The sequence below is a fragment of the Morus notabilis genome, unplaced genomic scaffold (genome assembly GCF_000414095.1).
Source record: "Morus notabilis unplaced genomic scaffold, ASM41409v2 Scaffold521, whole genome shotgun sequence".
Taxonomy (NCBI): domain Eukaryota; kingdom Viridiplantae; phylum Streptophyta; class Magnoliopsida; order Rosales; family Moraceae; genus Morus; species Morus notabilis.
The window spans coordinates 159326-172498 of NW_010357686.1; the positions used below are offsets into that span (position 1 = coordinate 159326).

At 37.4% G+C, this 13173-nt stretch overlaps 1 protein-coding gene across 3 annotated transcripts; it reads right to left on the reverse strand.

The window, feature by feature from the left end:
• Positions 1 to 3782: 3782 nt before the first annotated feature.
• LOC21401302 (60S ribosomal protein L2, mitochondrial) lies at positions 3783 to 7150 on the reverse strand. Of its 3 annotated transcripts, none has more exons than XM_024173706.1 (5): positions 7040 to 7150; positions 6662 to 6877; positions 6486 to 6524; positions 5079 to 5719; positions 3783 to 4156 (listed from the first exon to the last, which is right to left on the reverse strand). In XM_024173706.1, the coding sequence occupies exons 2-4, from the start codon at positions 6873 to 6875 to the stop codon at positions 5079 to 5081; spliced, it is 894 nt and encodes a 297-aa protein (XP_024029474.1). In that variant the 5' UTR covers positions 6876 to 6877; positions 7040 to 7150; the 3' UTR covers positions 3783 to 4156. The 3 variants fall into 3 exon arrangements, with proteins under 3 accessions (XP_024029474.1, XP_024029472.1, XP_024029468.1); XM_024173704.1 differs by having other exon boundaries at positions 6662 to 6887; XM_024173700.1 differs by having other exon boundaries at positions 6662 to 6892.
• Between the last annotated feature and the right edge of the window lie 6023 nt (positions 7151 to 13173).

Here is a 13173-nt window from a genome sequence, read left to right on the forward strand (position 1 = left end):
AAAAAAAATCAAAAACACTTATTATTATAAAAATAATGTAATAAAAGGATATAGATAAGATATTTAGTTCATAAATAAAATGTTAAAAATGTAAATAAAAAAGTTTTTTATAAGTTTTTTTTTCATAAGTATTAAGGAAATAGTTTGTTCTAAAAGTGTTTAAATAGCCAAAAACACTTTAAAATTGTTCATCTAAATAGGTTCAAAAGTGACTTTTAGATTAAATAAACCTAAAGTAGTTTTTTTAAGCCAATCCAAACAGGCCCTTAATCCTTCTAACTTTGGGAAAAAAAAAAAAAGAAAGGAAAAAGTTTGACGACAAATGAGGTGTAATATAACAATTTATCCTGCATCATTATAATATTTTTATTTATATTGTGATATTATTATAAAATGCTCTAAATTTGATATTTTTTATTTTTTTTTCTCTTCTATTAAACAACGTGAGAGAAAATCTTAATTCTACCATTTTATTTCCTTCACATAAATATTTTACTTCTCTTTGCTGAAATGTTAATGTAAACTAATCATCAATATTTAATCAAGGAATACATACTGTGGATTAATAGATTGATTGATAGTTTATGGCATAGTTTGGTAGAGATTTTGGGAGGCTAAAATCAATTTTCTACTCAGTTAAAACAATTTATTGTGTTTGATAAACACCTTAAAAAGTGCTTCTTAGAGAATTTAGGAGGAATTTTGGGGGAAAATCAAAAGTAGCCTTTGGGCTGCTTCTGATTGTAGATTGTGCGGCAATCTACAATAGGCTCATTAATGAAATTTTTATTATTCCCAAAATAACCTTGCTGAATCAAAAAATTTCCCTCAAACCAAATTTTTTTCTGCCCGATCCGGGCCCGTTCGGTTCGCTAATTCGAGTTGAGATGTGATGTTATGTGAGAGCTTTTTACTGTAGCAAAAAAGTTAAATGTGACTGTTTCTTAGAGCTTTTTACTGTAGCAAAACTCAAATTCTAAACTCGAATCAGCAAAAAGAACGGGGCCTTCCTCTCTCAAACTGTTTGTGCTCTCTCTCAGCCAAAGAGCTCTCTTTGTTTCTCTTTCTTCTCTCGCTCTGATTCACCCTTTTTGTTGTTATCTCCTTCCAATTAGCATATTACTTGTCAAAGGGGGACTCAGCAAAAAAGAGGTCCGCTTGTGTAATTATGTGCGTGTATTTCACCTACTTTTTTATTTAAATTTATTAATGGATTTTGAACATGTATTATGAAGTATACATTTATTAATTCTTTCGCAATTCACAATCGGATTAGCTTGTTTGCACTTGTGATTAGAAAGCATAGTCTCTATCTCAACCAGCCTTGCTCTAGGAACAAAATGCATAAATTTGGTGCTTTCAAATGGTTTCACCAATACATAAATTTGAGTTTCTTTGCTAAAAGGAGGTTATTTGAGTTTCTTTACTTTCAAACGGTTTCACCAGTACATAAATGTACCCATTCATATGTTTTTATTTCAATAGGTAAATATTATTTAGTTGACGCGGGATATTCACAATTGAAAAGATTTCTTTAACCATATGAAGGAGAAAGATACCATTTACCACAATTTCGAATGGGTCGTAGACCATATAATGCCCTTCCATGCATGTGCCGAGAACATGACAACTGCTAAGGCCATGTGGATTTATCACCATTTTGTAGAGTTCAAAAGTCTCAAAGTCAGTGTTAGGTGACAAGTAATCTAGTCAGTAATATCTGCAGTTTGCCTTATTTGCTCTTTTACGTCGTTGACATGGCCTCAGGTCTCATACTCCTTGAGGTGGATCTTGATGGTATCGTTTATGAAGACAATTAACTTGAGGACAATGTAGAAGAAAATTGAAATACTAGTTTTTCACTATCACAAGAAATGGATCAAGTTGTTGCAAGTTTAATGAGCACTACATAATTCTTTTAATGCCTCTACCGGTTTTGAACATGAAATGTACATTTTTGTTATATATGTTGATTACTCACTAATGCTCATTTTTGTTGTAACTATATTGTGAATGAAGAAATGAAAAAAAAAAGAATTAATTATCATAAATTTATTGTTAGAAAACTCAGAATCATAGCATTATGTTTTTTTTAAGCTAAACAAGTATTTCTAAATACCAAAAAAATTATATATATTTAAGTTTCATATCATGTCTATTTTTGTCATTTTGCATACCCACAGCAATTCAACCTCAAAATTTACCAAACGCTATTACACTGATTTTGAAACCAGCACAACTACTATAATTATAATTTACCAAACACTCAGCTGCTTCTTGTAACAGCTGCTTCTTCCTTCAGCACAGCTAAAAGTAATTTTTTTAAAATTTACAGCACTACCAAACTAAGCCTATGTCATGTGAATTTTTGTTAACACCACCAGCAAGCCTAATGCCCTCGAACTGCGAGCCTAACGCCCTCAAGTTCAACTGGGAGCCTTCTCCACCTTGTGCTGAAGTAGTGTGTTTGGTAGAATGGAAAAGAGAGAAAATAAAATATAAAAAAAAAGGATTTTGGAGAATGGAAGTTTAGGTTGTTTGGTAGAGAGAAAATGAGGAAATGAAGAAAATGAAAATTTATGGAGCCCACCAGTTTGTAATCCTTAACTTTGAGAAGAAAAGAGGAGGAAAAAAATTTGACAAACAAAAGAGGTGTAAAATAACAATTTTAACATTCATCATTCATCATATTTTTATTTATATTAGGGTATTATTGTAAAATGCCATAGATTTGACATTTTTTTTTCACTTTTCTTTCTCTTCTACCAAACAACATAAGAAAAAAACTATTTTACTTCTTTCACCTATATATTTTACTACTCATTCCTTCTTTTTTTCTATCCATCATACCAAACAGGTCACCGCCATTTCCACCCCCATGCTACAGCTACACCAAGGGTTTTTCTCATATTTCTTTAGGGTTTACAAAAAGTGAAGGTAGAAATACTTGAAATGGTGATTTTGATGTTGCAAATTTTATGGACATTTATGTCCCGTTTAGTTTGCTGATTCGAATTTTTAATTCGAGTTGATATATGATTTTATGTGAGAATTTTTTACGATAACAAAAAAATTAGATGTGATTGTTTTTAAGAACTTTTTATTATAGCAAAACTCAAATCGTTGAAATAAACGAAACCCGTAAAAGGTTGCAAAAATTTTGATAAAATCATGCTGAAAAATATTGAGAAAAAGGTTGCTTAATGTTGTTTAGGTTGATTCTCGAGACTGGAAGTCCCTTTTTTTAAAAAACAAAATAAAGGTCTTTTAGGACCCATTTAGAGCGTATATTTAAGTCAGTGATTCAGATTTAAAGGCAAAAACTTTGTGAGAAGAAATTTTTTAATTCAAATTCTTTATAAAACAAATACACTATAACAAAACCCAAATTATAATTTAAATATACTTACCAAATAAGCTCTTAGATTACTTCAGAAACTATAAGGGAACATGGTCAGATTCTGTTACCTTACCTAATATGAGCTTAATTGCATCATCCGAGAGAGACTAAAATCAAAATGATAAGAAAGGTATCAGTCTGATATTTCTCTTCTCTTCTGTAGGGTAAAAATATCAACAGCAATGTCATTTATAATCACTGACGAATGCGTGATTATCATCATTTTTTTCAAACAAATTACAAATTTTACCCGTTAATTCAAGGGCTCCCAAATAACCAGACAAGATCTTACAAAATTATGAAAAGTATGACCGTTTGACGAACCTTGAAAAGAATCTAACGATTTAGAACGATATTTTATTGATATTATACTATACCATATAATTCTCTAAAAAGTAAAACTAGATGAAAAGATTAGAAGTACAAAAATTTCAGTGGAGTTCCAAAATTTGGCAGGCTGCATGCTAGACAAATAGGTGAATAATAAGATATAAGCCAGCCAAAAGTCCTGTGAATGATACAATGTTCATAAAGCTCTTTAGTTTTCCCTAGTAAATCCACAAAAATCTGCCGTAGAAAAACAGCCTTAGTTCTCATGGACAAGAAAGTCTATCCCAACTTCTTTTGATAACCGGTTGAAGCTTCAGTCCAGCAACAAATTTACGCCCACCTTTCATTGGGCAGATATTATTAACCTACTTTGGCCTGATCAGTATGTGTTGGATCCTCATCTTCAAGACAAATTTTTCTCCGCACCTGTAAATGCATAAATATAAGCTGGTAAGATAAGCATAAACAGAAAGCCAACAAAAGGTTCAATCTCGCCTTCCCATTTTCCTGAATGACATCAAAACCAGCCAATTGCCATACGATAAGTAAAATGGTGAATGTACGTTAACGCGTTTTAACACGTCTCTTTGTCCATATAGACAGAAGCTGCCAGTTAAAGAGTATGCTTTTCTCGCAAAATAAGACATAAGATGCATCTAAGGAGATGAATCTCATAAATGCATCACCAATATAAACTCCACAATGAACCAACTTCATCTTTCATGTTAAGCCCTCGTGAAAAAGAAAAAAGGGTTGTCACAAATGTCGAATTAGCGATCAATTGCCATGGTCAAAGGGACTGGCCATTTTTCAGGCGTCCCCATACGTGAACCCACATAAATGAAATCAACTAATAGCAAAAACATCTCCATAATAAGTGATGTACAAATATATAGTAATCACGTACATTTCAATCGTTTCTATAGACAGGAATTCTAATATCTGAATGACAAACGCATAAAGGCCCTTTTTAAATTTAACATTAACTTCACAAGTCTGCCCTGCTTTCGAACCCAAATGACTATTGTCAAATCTTTCAACTAAAAAATCACGACACCTAAATTCTTAGTCGGTCACTTTTCCTATACCTTAACATTTATAAAACTGTATCCCTTTGAAAAAGAAAACAAATTATTATAAGAGAAAATGCAAAAGCAACTACAACCAATCAAAACAGTGGGTCGAAATGATGGATAAATTGTAAGAGAAGAAACAAAACGCTGACATTTTCAAGAATACATCTCTCATTTTCAATAGATATGTTGGGAGAGCTCTATGTAGTTCCTGCAGATCGACAGGTAAGAGTAGAAAATTTAGTAGATTGAGTACACTAAAGTTGAGCACATACTTAATGAGTAGCCGCGTGCTTGGCTGCAGCAGTTGTTCGATGTGTGGCAAACCCTAAAGTCTTTTGCTGCCTAGAACTCTGCCAAGAAAGTGCTGCCTTACGTTTGTTCCTATGTTTCCACAGAATGCTATTATGTGGTCTCCACTTTTGGACCTCACAAGGAGAGGAGTCTTCTCCTTTGAGTTTCTCCTTTATTCGTGGAGCAAGGAAAGCAGGATTTGCCCCAGCTACTGCTATCCTTGGGAAGGAAAGGGGCGGTGTATCTCCCTTGGGCTTTGAGGAGAAGGCAGAGAAAAAAACGTCCTTTGCAAAGGTTTTCTTGCTTTGTTCCACCTCACGAATCCCGGGCAATGAAGAGAAGGAAAATATTCCACGGATGGTAGTTGTGGTAGGATCAAAGATCTTGCGTTGCGAAGCAAACTTCTCTACAGTGTTACTCCTCTGGTGGGGTAGATGCACACCCTTAGTCCACCGTACTAGAGCAATCCGAGAAGAACGGTTTGGGTCATATTCTACCCTCTCTATGATGCCCATAGACGAAGTGCTTCTTTTCAGATCAATTATTCTCTGTAACCGTTTAGCTCCACCCCCTCGGTGGAAAATTGTGATACGCCCAGAGGAATTCCTACCAGCAGACTTTCCTGTACTCAAAGTAAAATTCTCTAAGTGCTCATTTCTCTCAAAAATAAAAAATAAATACATTAACTTATCCTCCGGATGCAAGGATGCAAAGTATCATTCAAGTGCTGAATATGATAAGCTACAGGAAGATGCAAATTAAGAACTTACTACAGCAATATCGAACCATACTACAAGACTTGCCTCGAGAATGAAATGAAACAGCCTAATGGATTCTCACAATTGTTTCAAGGATTCAGACATTTTCAGAATTAGGTACTGAACATTGTATTCTGCTCCCGACCCAGAGAAAATAAACCTATTAACAGCAACTAAGAACATTCATTTTAATCCCCTAAAAAGAGAAAAAAAAAACATTTCATTTTAATGGGGAAAAAAGAGAATTGAAAAAAAAAAAATCTTCAGAAAAGTTCTCTATTTTTCTTTTCTTTTTTTTTTTTTTTTCCTTGAAGTCAGTCTAATAACAGTTCGTATTTCTAATGACAATTCGTATTAAAACCATGAGTATAATTTTCCACAACAAAAGTCATAGAATTCAGATTACTGATTACTATAATCTTCAATCTCAAATAAAAAGAAAAGCAAACATAAGAACAAATTTATTCCAGTTAAATTCGTAGGATGAGAAGCAAAACAAAAAAACAAAAAAAAAAAAAGCTTTTCACCAAATAACAAAGGAAATGATAAACAAATGGCAAACTCTGGGAAATAAATAAATAAATAAAAATGCATAATGCAAGACATACATAGGATTGAAAGCAATCTTACCCTTGAATCGGCAAAGGGATTTCAGACCTCTCCTTTGCCCTGCGGAAACGACAACCAAAAGTCAAAACCATCAACATTTAACACAATTATTATCTATATTTTTTTTCCCAAATCAGACTGAATGAATATGATTAATTAAAGATCTGGATTTTGCCAGACGCCAAACAGACACTAACCACCGAGAAGGCCACATTTCCCAAAAGGCGACGGAGAAACGAGACGAGACCGATCGAATTGGGTTCCCGAAAACGACGGCGACGAAGAAGCAGACGAAGACACAAAGCCTCTGCGAGAGATGAAAAAGCGAGTATTTTTGTCGTTGAGAGGAGATTCCCAGCTAGCTCGTGGAAGTGAAAAGGCTCGCCGAGCCAATCTCCCCAAGCCGTTCATACCTAAAAGAATCTAATCTGAAAAAATAATTAAAAATAAATAAATCAAGAAAGTAGAAACATAATCTATTGTGGGATTTTGAAATGAGAAAATTGAGGAAGATTGTATGTAAAACCTAAATACCTAATATTTTGTGAAGATACAGAATCTCAGATTGTACCTACCTTCACGTTCACGGAGTCACGGACCGCGCAGCGACGGTGACGGCGCACGGACGGGAGCTACGAGAGAACAGAGAGAGAGGGAGGGAGTGACTGAGAATGAGAGAAATAAGAATTGAGAAGTATTAATCGATTTTTTTTTTTTTTTGATTAATTCCACGTCTCAGCCCATAATTCCATTTACTCTTTTAGAAGACGTTTAATTTTGCCTCGTTTATTTTACTGATTTGAGTTTTTAGTTTTAAGTTTTTACAGTAAAAATCTCTTAAAAAATGTCACATCAAACTTTTTTTGCTACAGTAAAAAGCTCTTAGAAAATGTCACATCTCAGCTCAAATTAAAAACTCGAATTCGCGAAGTGAAAAGGCTATGTATTCAGGATCATGATTCAGAATTATTCTCGTTTTACGTATATTTTTTTGTGAAAAAAAACACTGTAAAGAACCATGAATCGTTATTTAGAATCAATGACGAATATAGGAAACAAACGTCATCTTAACTTTTCAAACATCCCACCATTAATTAGAGTTGCAAAAACGGATTAGTATGACACATTCTACTTAGACCTACTCAAGCTGTGGGCCGGGATAAATCTCAACTTAACTCACGTTATTTGTCAATTTTTCGTGAACTAAGCCAGACCGTGCTATAAGCCGAAAACAAGCAGCCCATTTGAGCCCATCAATGAGTCCAAATGGGAAACTCATCTTAGTCATTATAGGTTTAAATGGGTCAATTCATCTTATCTTCAGTTTTTAATTTTTTTAATATTTATTTTTAAATTTCTAAACAAGTTAATAAAAGTTTAAATAATTAATGGAAATATGAAAAGAGATATTTATTTACAATTGCCTTATTAAATACCTTTTCAAAAAAAAAAAAACTCAGTGGGATAAAATCTTGATAAGAAAAATAAGTACAATCAGGATAATTATACATAAAATAATTATAAAATTACTAAATAAAAATCAATTAAACAAAACACATAAAAAGCTTGATGTGTCAGGCCTTGTAAAAGGCCATTCTCCAAGACTATGTTCACCCTCGAGTGAACATAGCAAAAAATATATAATTATTTGTATATATATAAAATTGGGCTACAATGGGCCTTTTATGGGCTGGCCCATTTGTGAGCCTATATGGGCTGAATCAAGTGGGTCTTATATAAGCCGGCTCATATTGGGCATGTTCGTGCCGGCATGGCCCATGAATTTTCATGGGCCGTGTTGGACCGGCCTATGGGCCGAGAAATGCTAGCCCAGCCCAACCCACTATTATTGTTGGACTAGGCCGTGCCTTAAACAGTATCTTGTTGGCCCGACCTAACCTAACATTGTATCAGGATGGGCTCAAATCGGCCCACGAACCTCAACTCATAGTTGCATTTCTACAATTAATTTCTCATATTTTATTTTATTTCAGTTTAGTCCTTTCATTAATTAGGTGTTAAAATTTAATGGAATTTGTGCAAGTAAATGGACCAAAATTAGAAACATATAAAATTTTAGGACTATCTGTGAAAATTACTTTTGTTTTTTTTATTGTTTTAATCTCTAAACTTTATATGTTTCCAAATGTGGTTCTTAATTTTCACAAATTTCGTCAAATATTTAACACCAAGCTAACAGAATGATCAAAACTAAAACAAAGTAAAACCTTAAGGACCAATTGTGAGATGTTTTAAAAATCCAAGACCAAAGTGGAATTAAAGGTAAACCTCAGGGTCCATTGTGAGATTAACCCCTTTTTTTAGTGTCATACTTCATCAAGCCCACTAGCCCGCCGAAACCACTCATCAAAATAGGGTGACGTCATCACCCTTCTACTTTGGACGGGTTTACAACCTGCCTAAACCACCCAACCCGTCCCACCAATCACAATGGGTCGGCGTCATCACTTTTATATTTTTAACGAGTTTACAACCCGCCCGCCTTCTTTTATGGACAAGGAGCGGTTTTTTATTTTTAACTAGTAGGCTAGTGGATTGACCTCATCCACGCATTAACCCGTTGAATATGTGTATATATGGGTGTAGTTTTAATGGTTAGTCTAATATTTATCTGTCAATAGGTATTATTGGATAGTTGACTAAAGAAATATGGTAATTAATGAGATTGGATTCTTATCACGTCACACTATTAAATTTTTATATTTAATAGGTATCTTCGTATAGAAACGTAACCAATAACAACCTGCTTTTTTTATTTTACTGCGATGAAGCCTTCAAGCCTGACTCTGATGGAGCAGAGTTCAGGGGCGGGGCCCACGCGAGCGTAATTGCTTAAAGGCGTTTAGTTGTTAGCTGGCTTAGCGGCTTGTTAGTGCACTTGTGCCTTCCGGCGGAGTTACGTGAGCGCATAGCTCTCTGGTAATGAAGAGCAAACGACTCACTAGGAATAATCCGAAGAAGGTGGTGAAGCCTAGCAGCAAGACGAAAAAAGAGCAAGCAGCAAAGCAACAGAGGAGAAGAAGAAAGAACGCACTTACATTACTGTATGATCTTGAGGAACTGATAAACTCGCCTTAGGTCTTGAGAGAGCCTAAAAAATCGACTTGGCGCAGGAGGCCAAGCATTCTGAGCTGGAAGGAGGCAAGCAAATGAAGGGAGGCATTACGGGCCGACTATAAGAAGCAAAGCTTCGTAGACTCGACCAAATTAATGATGGTGGAGATTCCATAAATATATGGAATATGAATATTCAAATTCAAAATGGGAAGATAATAATAAGAGAAGGGTACAGTAGCTCGTATCGAATAGTATTCCCGAGATGTGAATCTCACTAAAGCACTTCGAATCAAGATCTTCATCAACATTCCTCGTGGTCTTGCTAATTCTCGTAGACAACCCTGGAACTTGCCCGTAGTAGGCCGGCCGCCCTACTTAAACCAATCATCATATCGGTCCCTAGGCCCCATTGCTGGAAAGGCTCGGCTTCAAAACCGTACGTGGAGCTTCCGCCTCATACGGCTCCTCTAGGGATGGAGGTAGGCCCAACCCAGGCTTGTGCGGTTAAGGTTGTTGTACACGATCTCCATTGCAACTATCCTCGCTATCCACCCCAGCGGATTAAGCATACTACTAAGCTACACAAACAAACTACGACAATCAACCAATCGGAGGAAGTCGGAAAGCGGGCTCGACCGATAAGGTCGAGCTCTCTTCAAACCTTCGATTGGTTGCTTTCCCTCTTGGCAAGTTACTTAAAGAAAACAAGTGAAGTAAGCTCCCCCCGATACAAGCGAGCTAAGGGGCTTGAAGTTATCCCAATAACCCAGACTTCTTTTCCTTCTAGGCTTCCAGTAGCCCTTCCTCCACCAAGAGAAACCCTAGGAGAAGACCATGCTACCATAGAGAAGGGAAAGCCCACCTCGGAATTTGACCATGAGTTCACAGCTTAGGATCAGAAGGAACCCATCCCGTCTTTCATTAAAGCAATGGTCTACGACTCCGCTGCTTGCTTAGGATAGGAGAGCTCCTTTGTTATTTTTGTTCTACCGTTAAGAGAAGGATCACAAGCCCTAGTCCCAAGCTAAACAGCATATTTATTCATCTGCACCGGCATGAGCAAGAGCTTCTTTTTAAGCTTCTTCAACAAAAGAAATTCTCTCTCCCCGGCCATCCCGACCCAGGTTGTCCGATCAACCTCTCGGGTCCCTTTCGCGACAACAAACATAAGGATCTTCCTTCAAGAATCCTCCGAGATTGAAGAATACAACGTCGACGGCATGCCCACATAGTGCTGCATCGTGCTTGTACACGAAAACAGAGGGAGTATGGGTCTCCGGCCTGTAAAGCTCATGAATCGAGCACTTTTAGGCAAGTGGTTATGGATATTTTGAGAGGAGAGGGATAGCTCGAGTCTTCGAATCCATTAGGTAGAAGTTTCCTCCTTGATCTTTAGTAAAGGCGGATTAAGCCAAAAAACCTTTTTTTTTCGAATAGTCTCAACGTCCTCGTTGAGAGTCGCTCTGCGAGACGTCAAGTAGTCTCTGACTTGGTCTTCTCTTCTTATTTTATTCCCCGGAGCACAAGAGCTCGGGTAAACTCGTCAGCTGGATAGCTATAGTACAGAGTTTAAGGGGGGAATATATATCGCTTTCCATTCCAGGGGGACCGAGAAAAAAGGGAAGGAGATATGGAGCCAGTGAGTGGCAATTGCTTGGGAAAAACGGGAGTTGTTGGTTCGAGGGAAGGAAAAAATGTTGCCCTGTTGGGTCTGGGATTGATTACGTTTGTTTAAATCTATAGTACGCTGACTGGGCCCCCTGTCCCTGTTATTGGTGCAATAGGTACTGAGATAACACACCAATTCGAGGGAGGTGCTCGACCTAACATTCTCAACCCATATGAGACAGGGTAGCCGCCTAGATTGTTACTGATGCTGAGCCTGCTAAGCCACATATGGAGGGACGCCTCGCTGGTCGGTCTACAGAGCCAAGAAAGAGCACGAAAGAATCACCGATCTTTTAACTAGCAGTTGTGATTCAATCCATTTTATTTCCACTCCCCTTTTTATTTGACTAGCTAGAGTAGCAATTACCATGTCTTCTTACTCTTTTACTTTTTCGGGATAAAGGTCCCCGGCGTTTAATCTTGGCTCAGAAGAAGGCTAGCCTTATGCTTGACTCGGACTATTTAATGATAAGGCGACGTGATGAAAAGCTACCAGACGACTCTATTATCGAAGAAATAAGGAAAAGGGCGACGATTTGGCATAAGGGCTTCAGCTCCTTGGCCTGAGCTGCTGTAATGGATTCGGTCTTATACATACGCGAGGAAGGTAATCAAAAAAGAAAGAAGATGAGTTCTTCTTTCTTTTATCACTTAGGAGCCGTGCGAGATGAAAGTCTCATGCACGGTTTTGAATGAGAGAACACAATTACAGGTACTCTTTTCGACTCTGACTCTCCCACTCCAGTTGTTGCTTTTCTTTCTGTTACTTCGAAAGTAGCTGCTTCAGCTTCAGCCACTCGAATTTTCGATATTCCTTTTTATTTCTCATCAAACGTTATCTTCCCTAACGTTCAGAGTTGTTCTGGTTTGAGAAAGGAGCACCGGCCGAGCGCCCTGAATGAATAAGAAATGAACAGCAGAGGGAATCAATGATTCTTATTCAACCGAGTTGAAGAAAAGGAATTCCTTTTTTGCTTCTTGGCTTATGCTTCAGTGGCAGCTTCCTCATCTGCTTCGTTCGTTTCAAAAGACTCGGTATCGGCTTTAGCTGGCTAGCATTCTCTTCAATCGGCAAAATCCGAGACATACGCAGAGTACGCTTTCACGCGACTAGCGGGTCGTCTTACCTGGACCCCCACATTTCTCCCAGCTCTCTGCGCAGTTTGTTGTTGTTGTTCGGGCAGAATAGTCTGTCTTCGAAGGATTTCATCAAATTAGACTTTTGATCGGCTAGGGCACCTGCATCGAGGAAAGAGGCTAGGCACCGAATTGGATGGGAGGGAAGGTGTGCAAAGAGGCATACTGGCTGAATAGGAAGCTAACCAAGGTACAGAAAAGACCCAGGCAAGAGGTAGAATGAAAGAGGTTTATCCGAAGAACCCGCCCAACAGAGAGGGATGAACTCAAGAGCTTACGGGTGAGTTTACGCTTACTCTCAGCCTCTTTGATTGGTAGGCGGGCGGGCTAAGCCCCCTACTTAAGATTCCATTCATAAGGTACTTTTTTGTTGTCGTGAAGCGAGCAGCTGAGCAGTGATCCGATTCGATACATCCTCCATTCTCCTAACTTAACTAATCACTGGGTCAGACGATCGAGGAGAGTATGTGAAAGGTGAGCTTGAGCTTATAGCCTCAAATGCGCTCTAAGCGACTAAGGTCTAACCTTTCGCTCCCCTACTGAAAAGGGGCAAAGCCGCTTCGCACCACTGATAGACTACTTAAGATTCCATTCAAAAGGCCCTACTTAGTTTCGCAAGCCTTTGTCATTGTCAGTCAACTAAGTAGGGCCTGAGGCCCCCTGCGAATCCGTAAATCTGAGGAGCATGCCGCAACAAAAGGATGGTCCCCTATGTTTTTAATTATTTCCGGAAGGGGAAAAAACCAATCACAAGTAGAGTGCACCTGATGCTTGTGAGTGACACAGATAAGTGCACGTCCAATTAATAATTTGAATTATTAATTAT

Bases quoted from the DNA above. Each gene is read 5' to 3' on its own strand.
- LOC21401302 (XM_024173706.1), bottom strand. From the start codon at position 6,875: ATGAACGGCTTGGGGAGATTGGCTCGGCGAGCCTTTTCACTTCCACGA. The intron at 6,525-6,661 runs GTTAGTGTCTGT...TCGTTTCCGCAG, and splicing joins GAAATGTGGCCTTCTCGGTG to GGCAAAGGAGAGGTCTGAAA. The intron at 5,720-6,485 runs GTAAGATTGCTT...CTTTGAGTACAG, and splicing joins ATCCCTTTGCCGATTCAAGG to GAAAGTCTGCTGGTAGGAAT.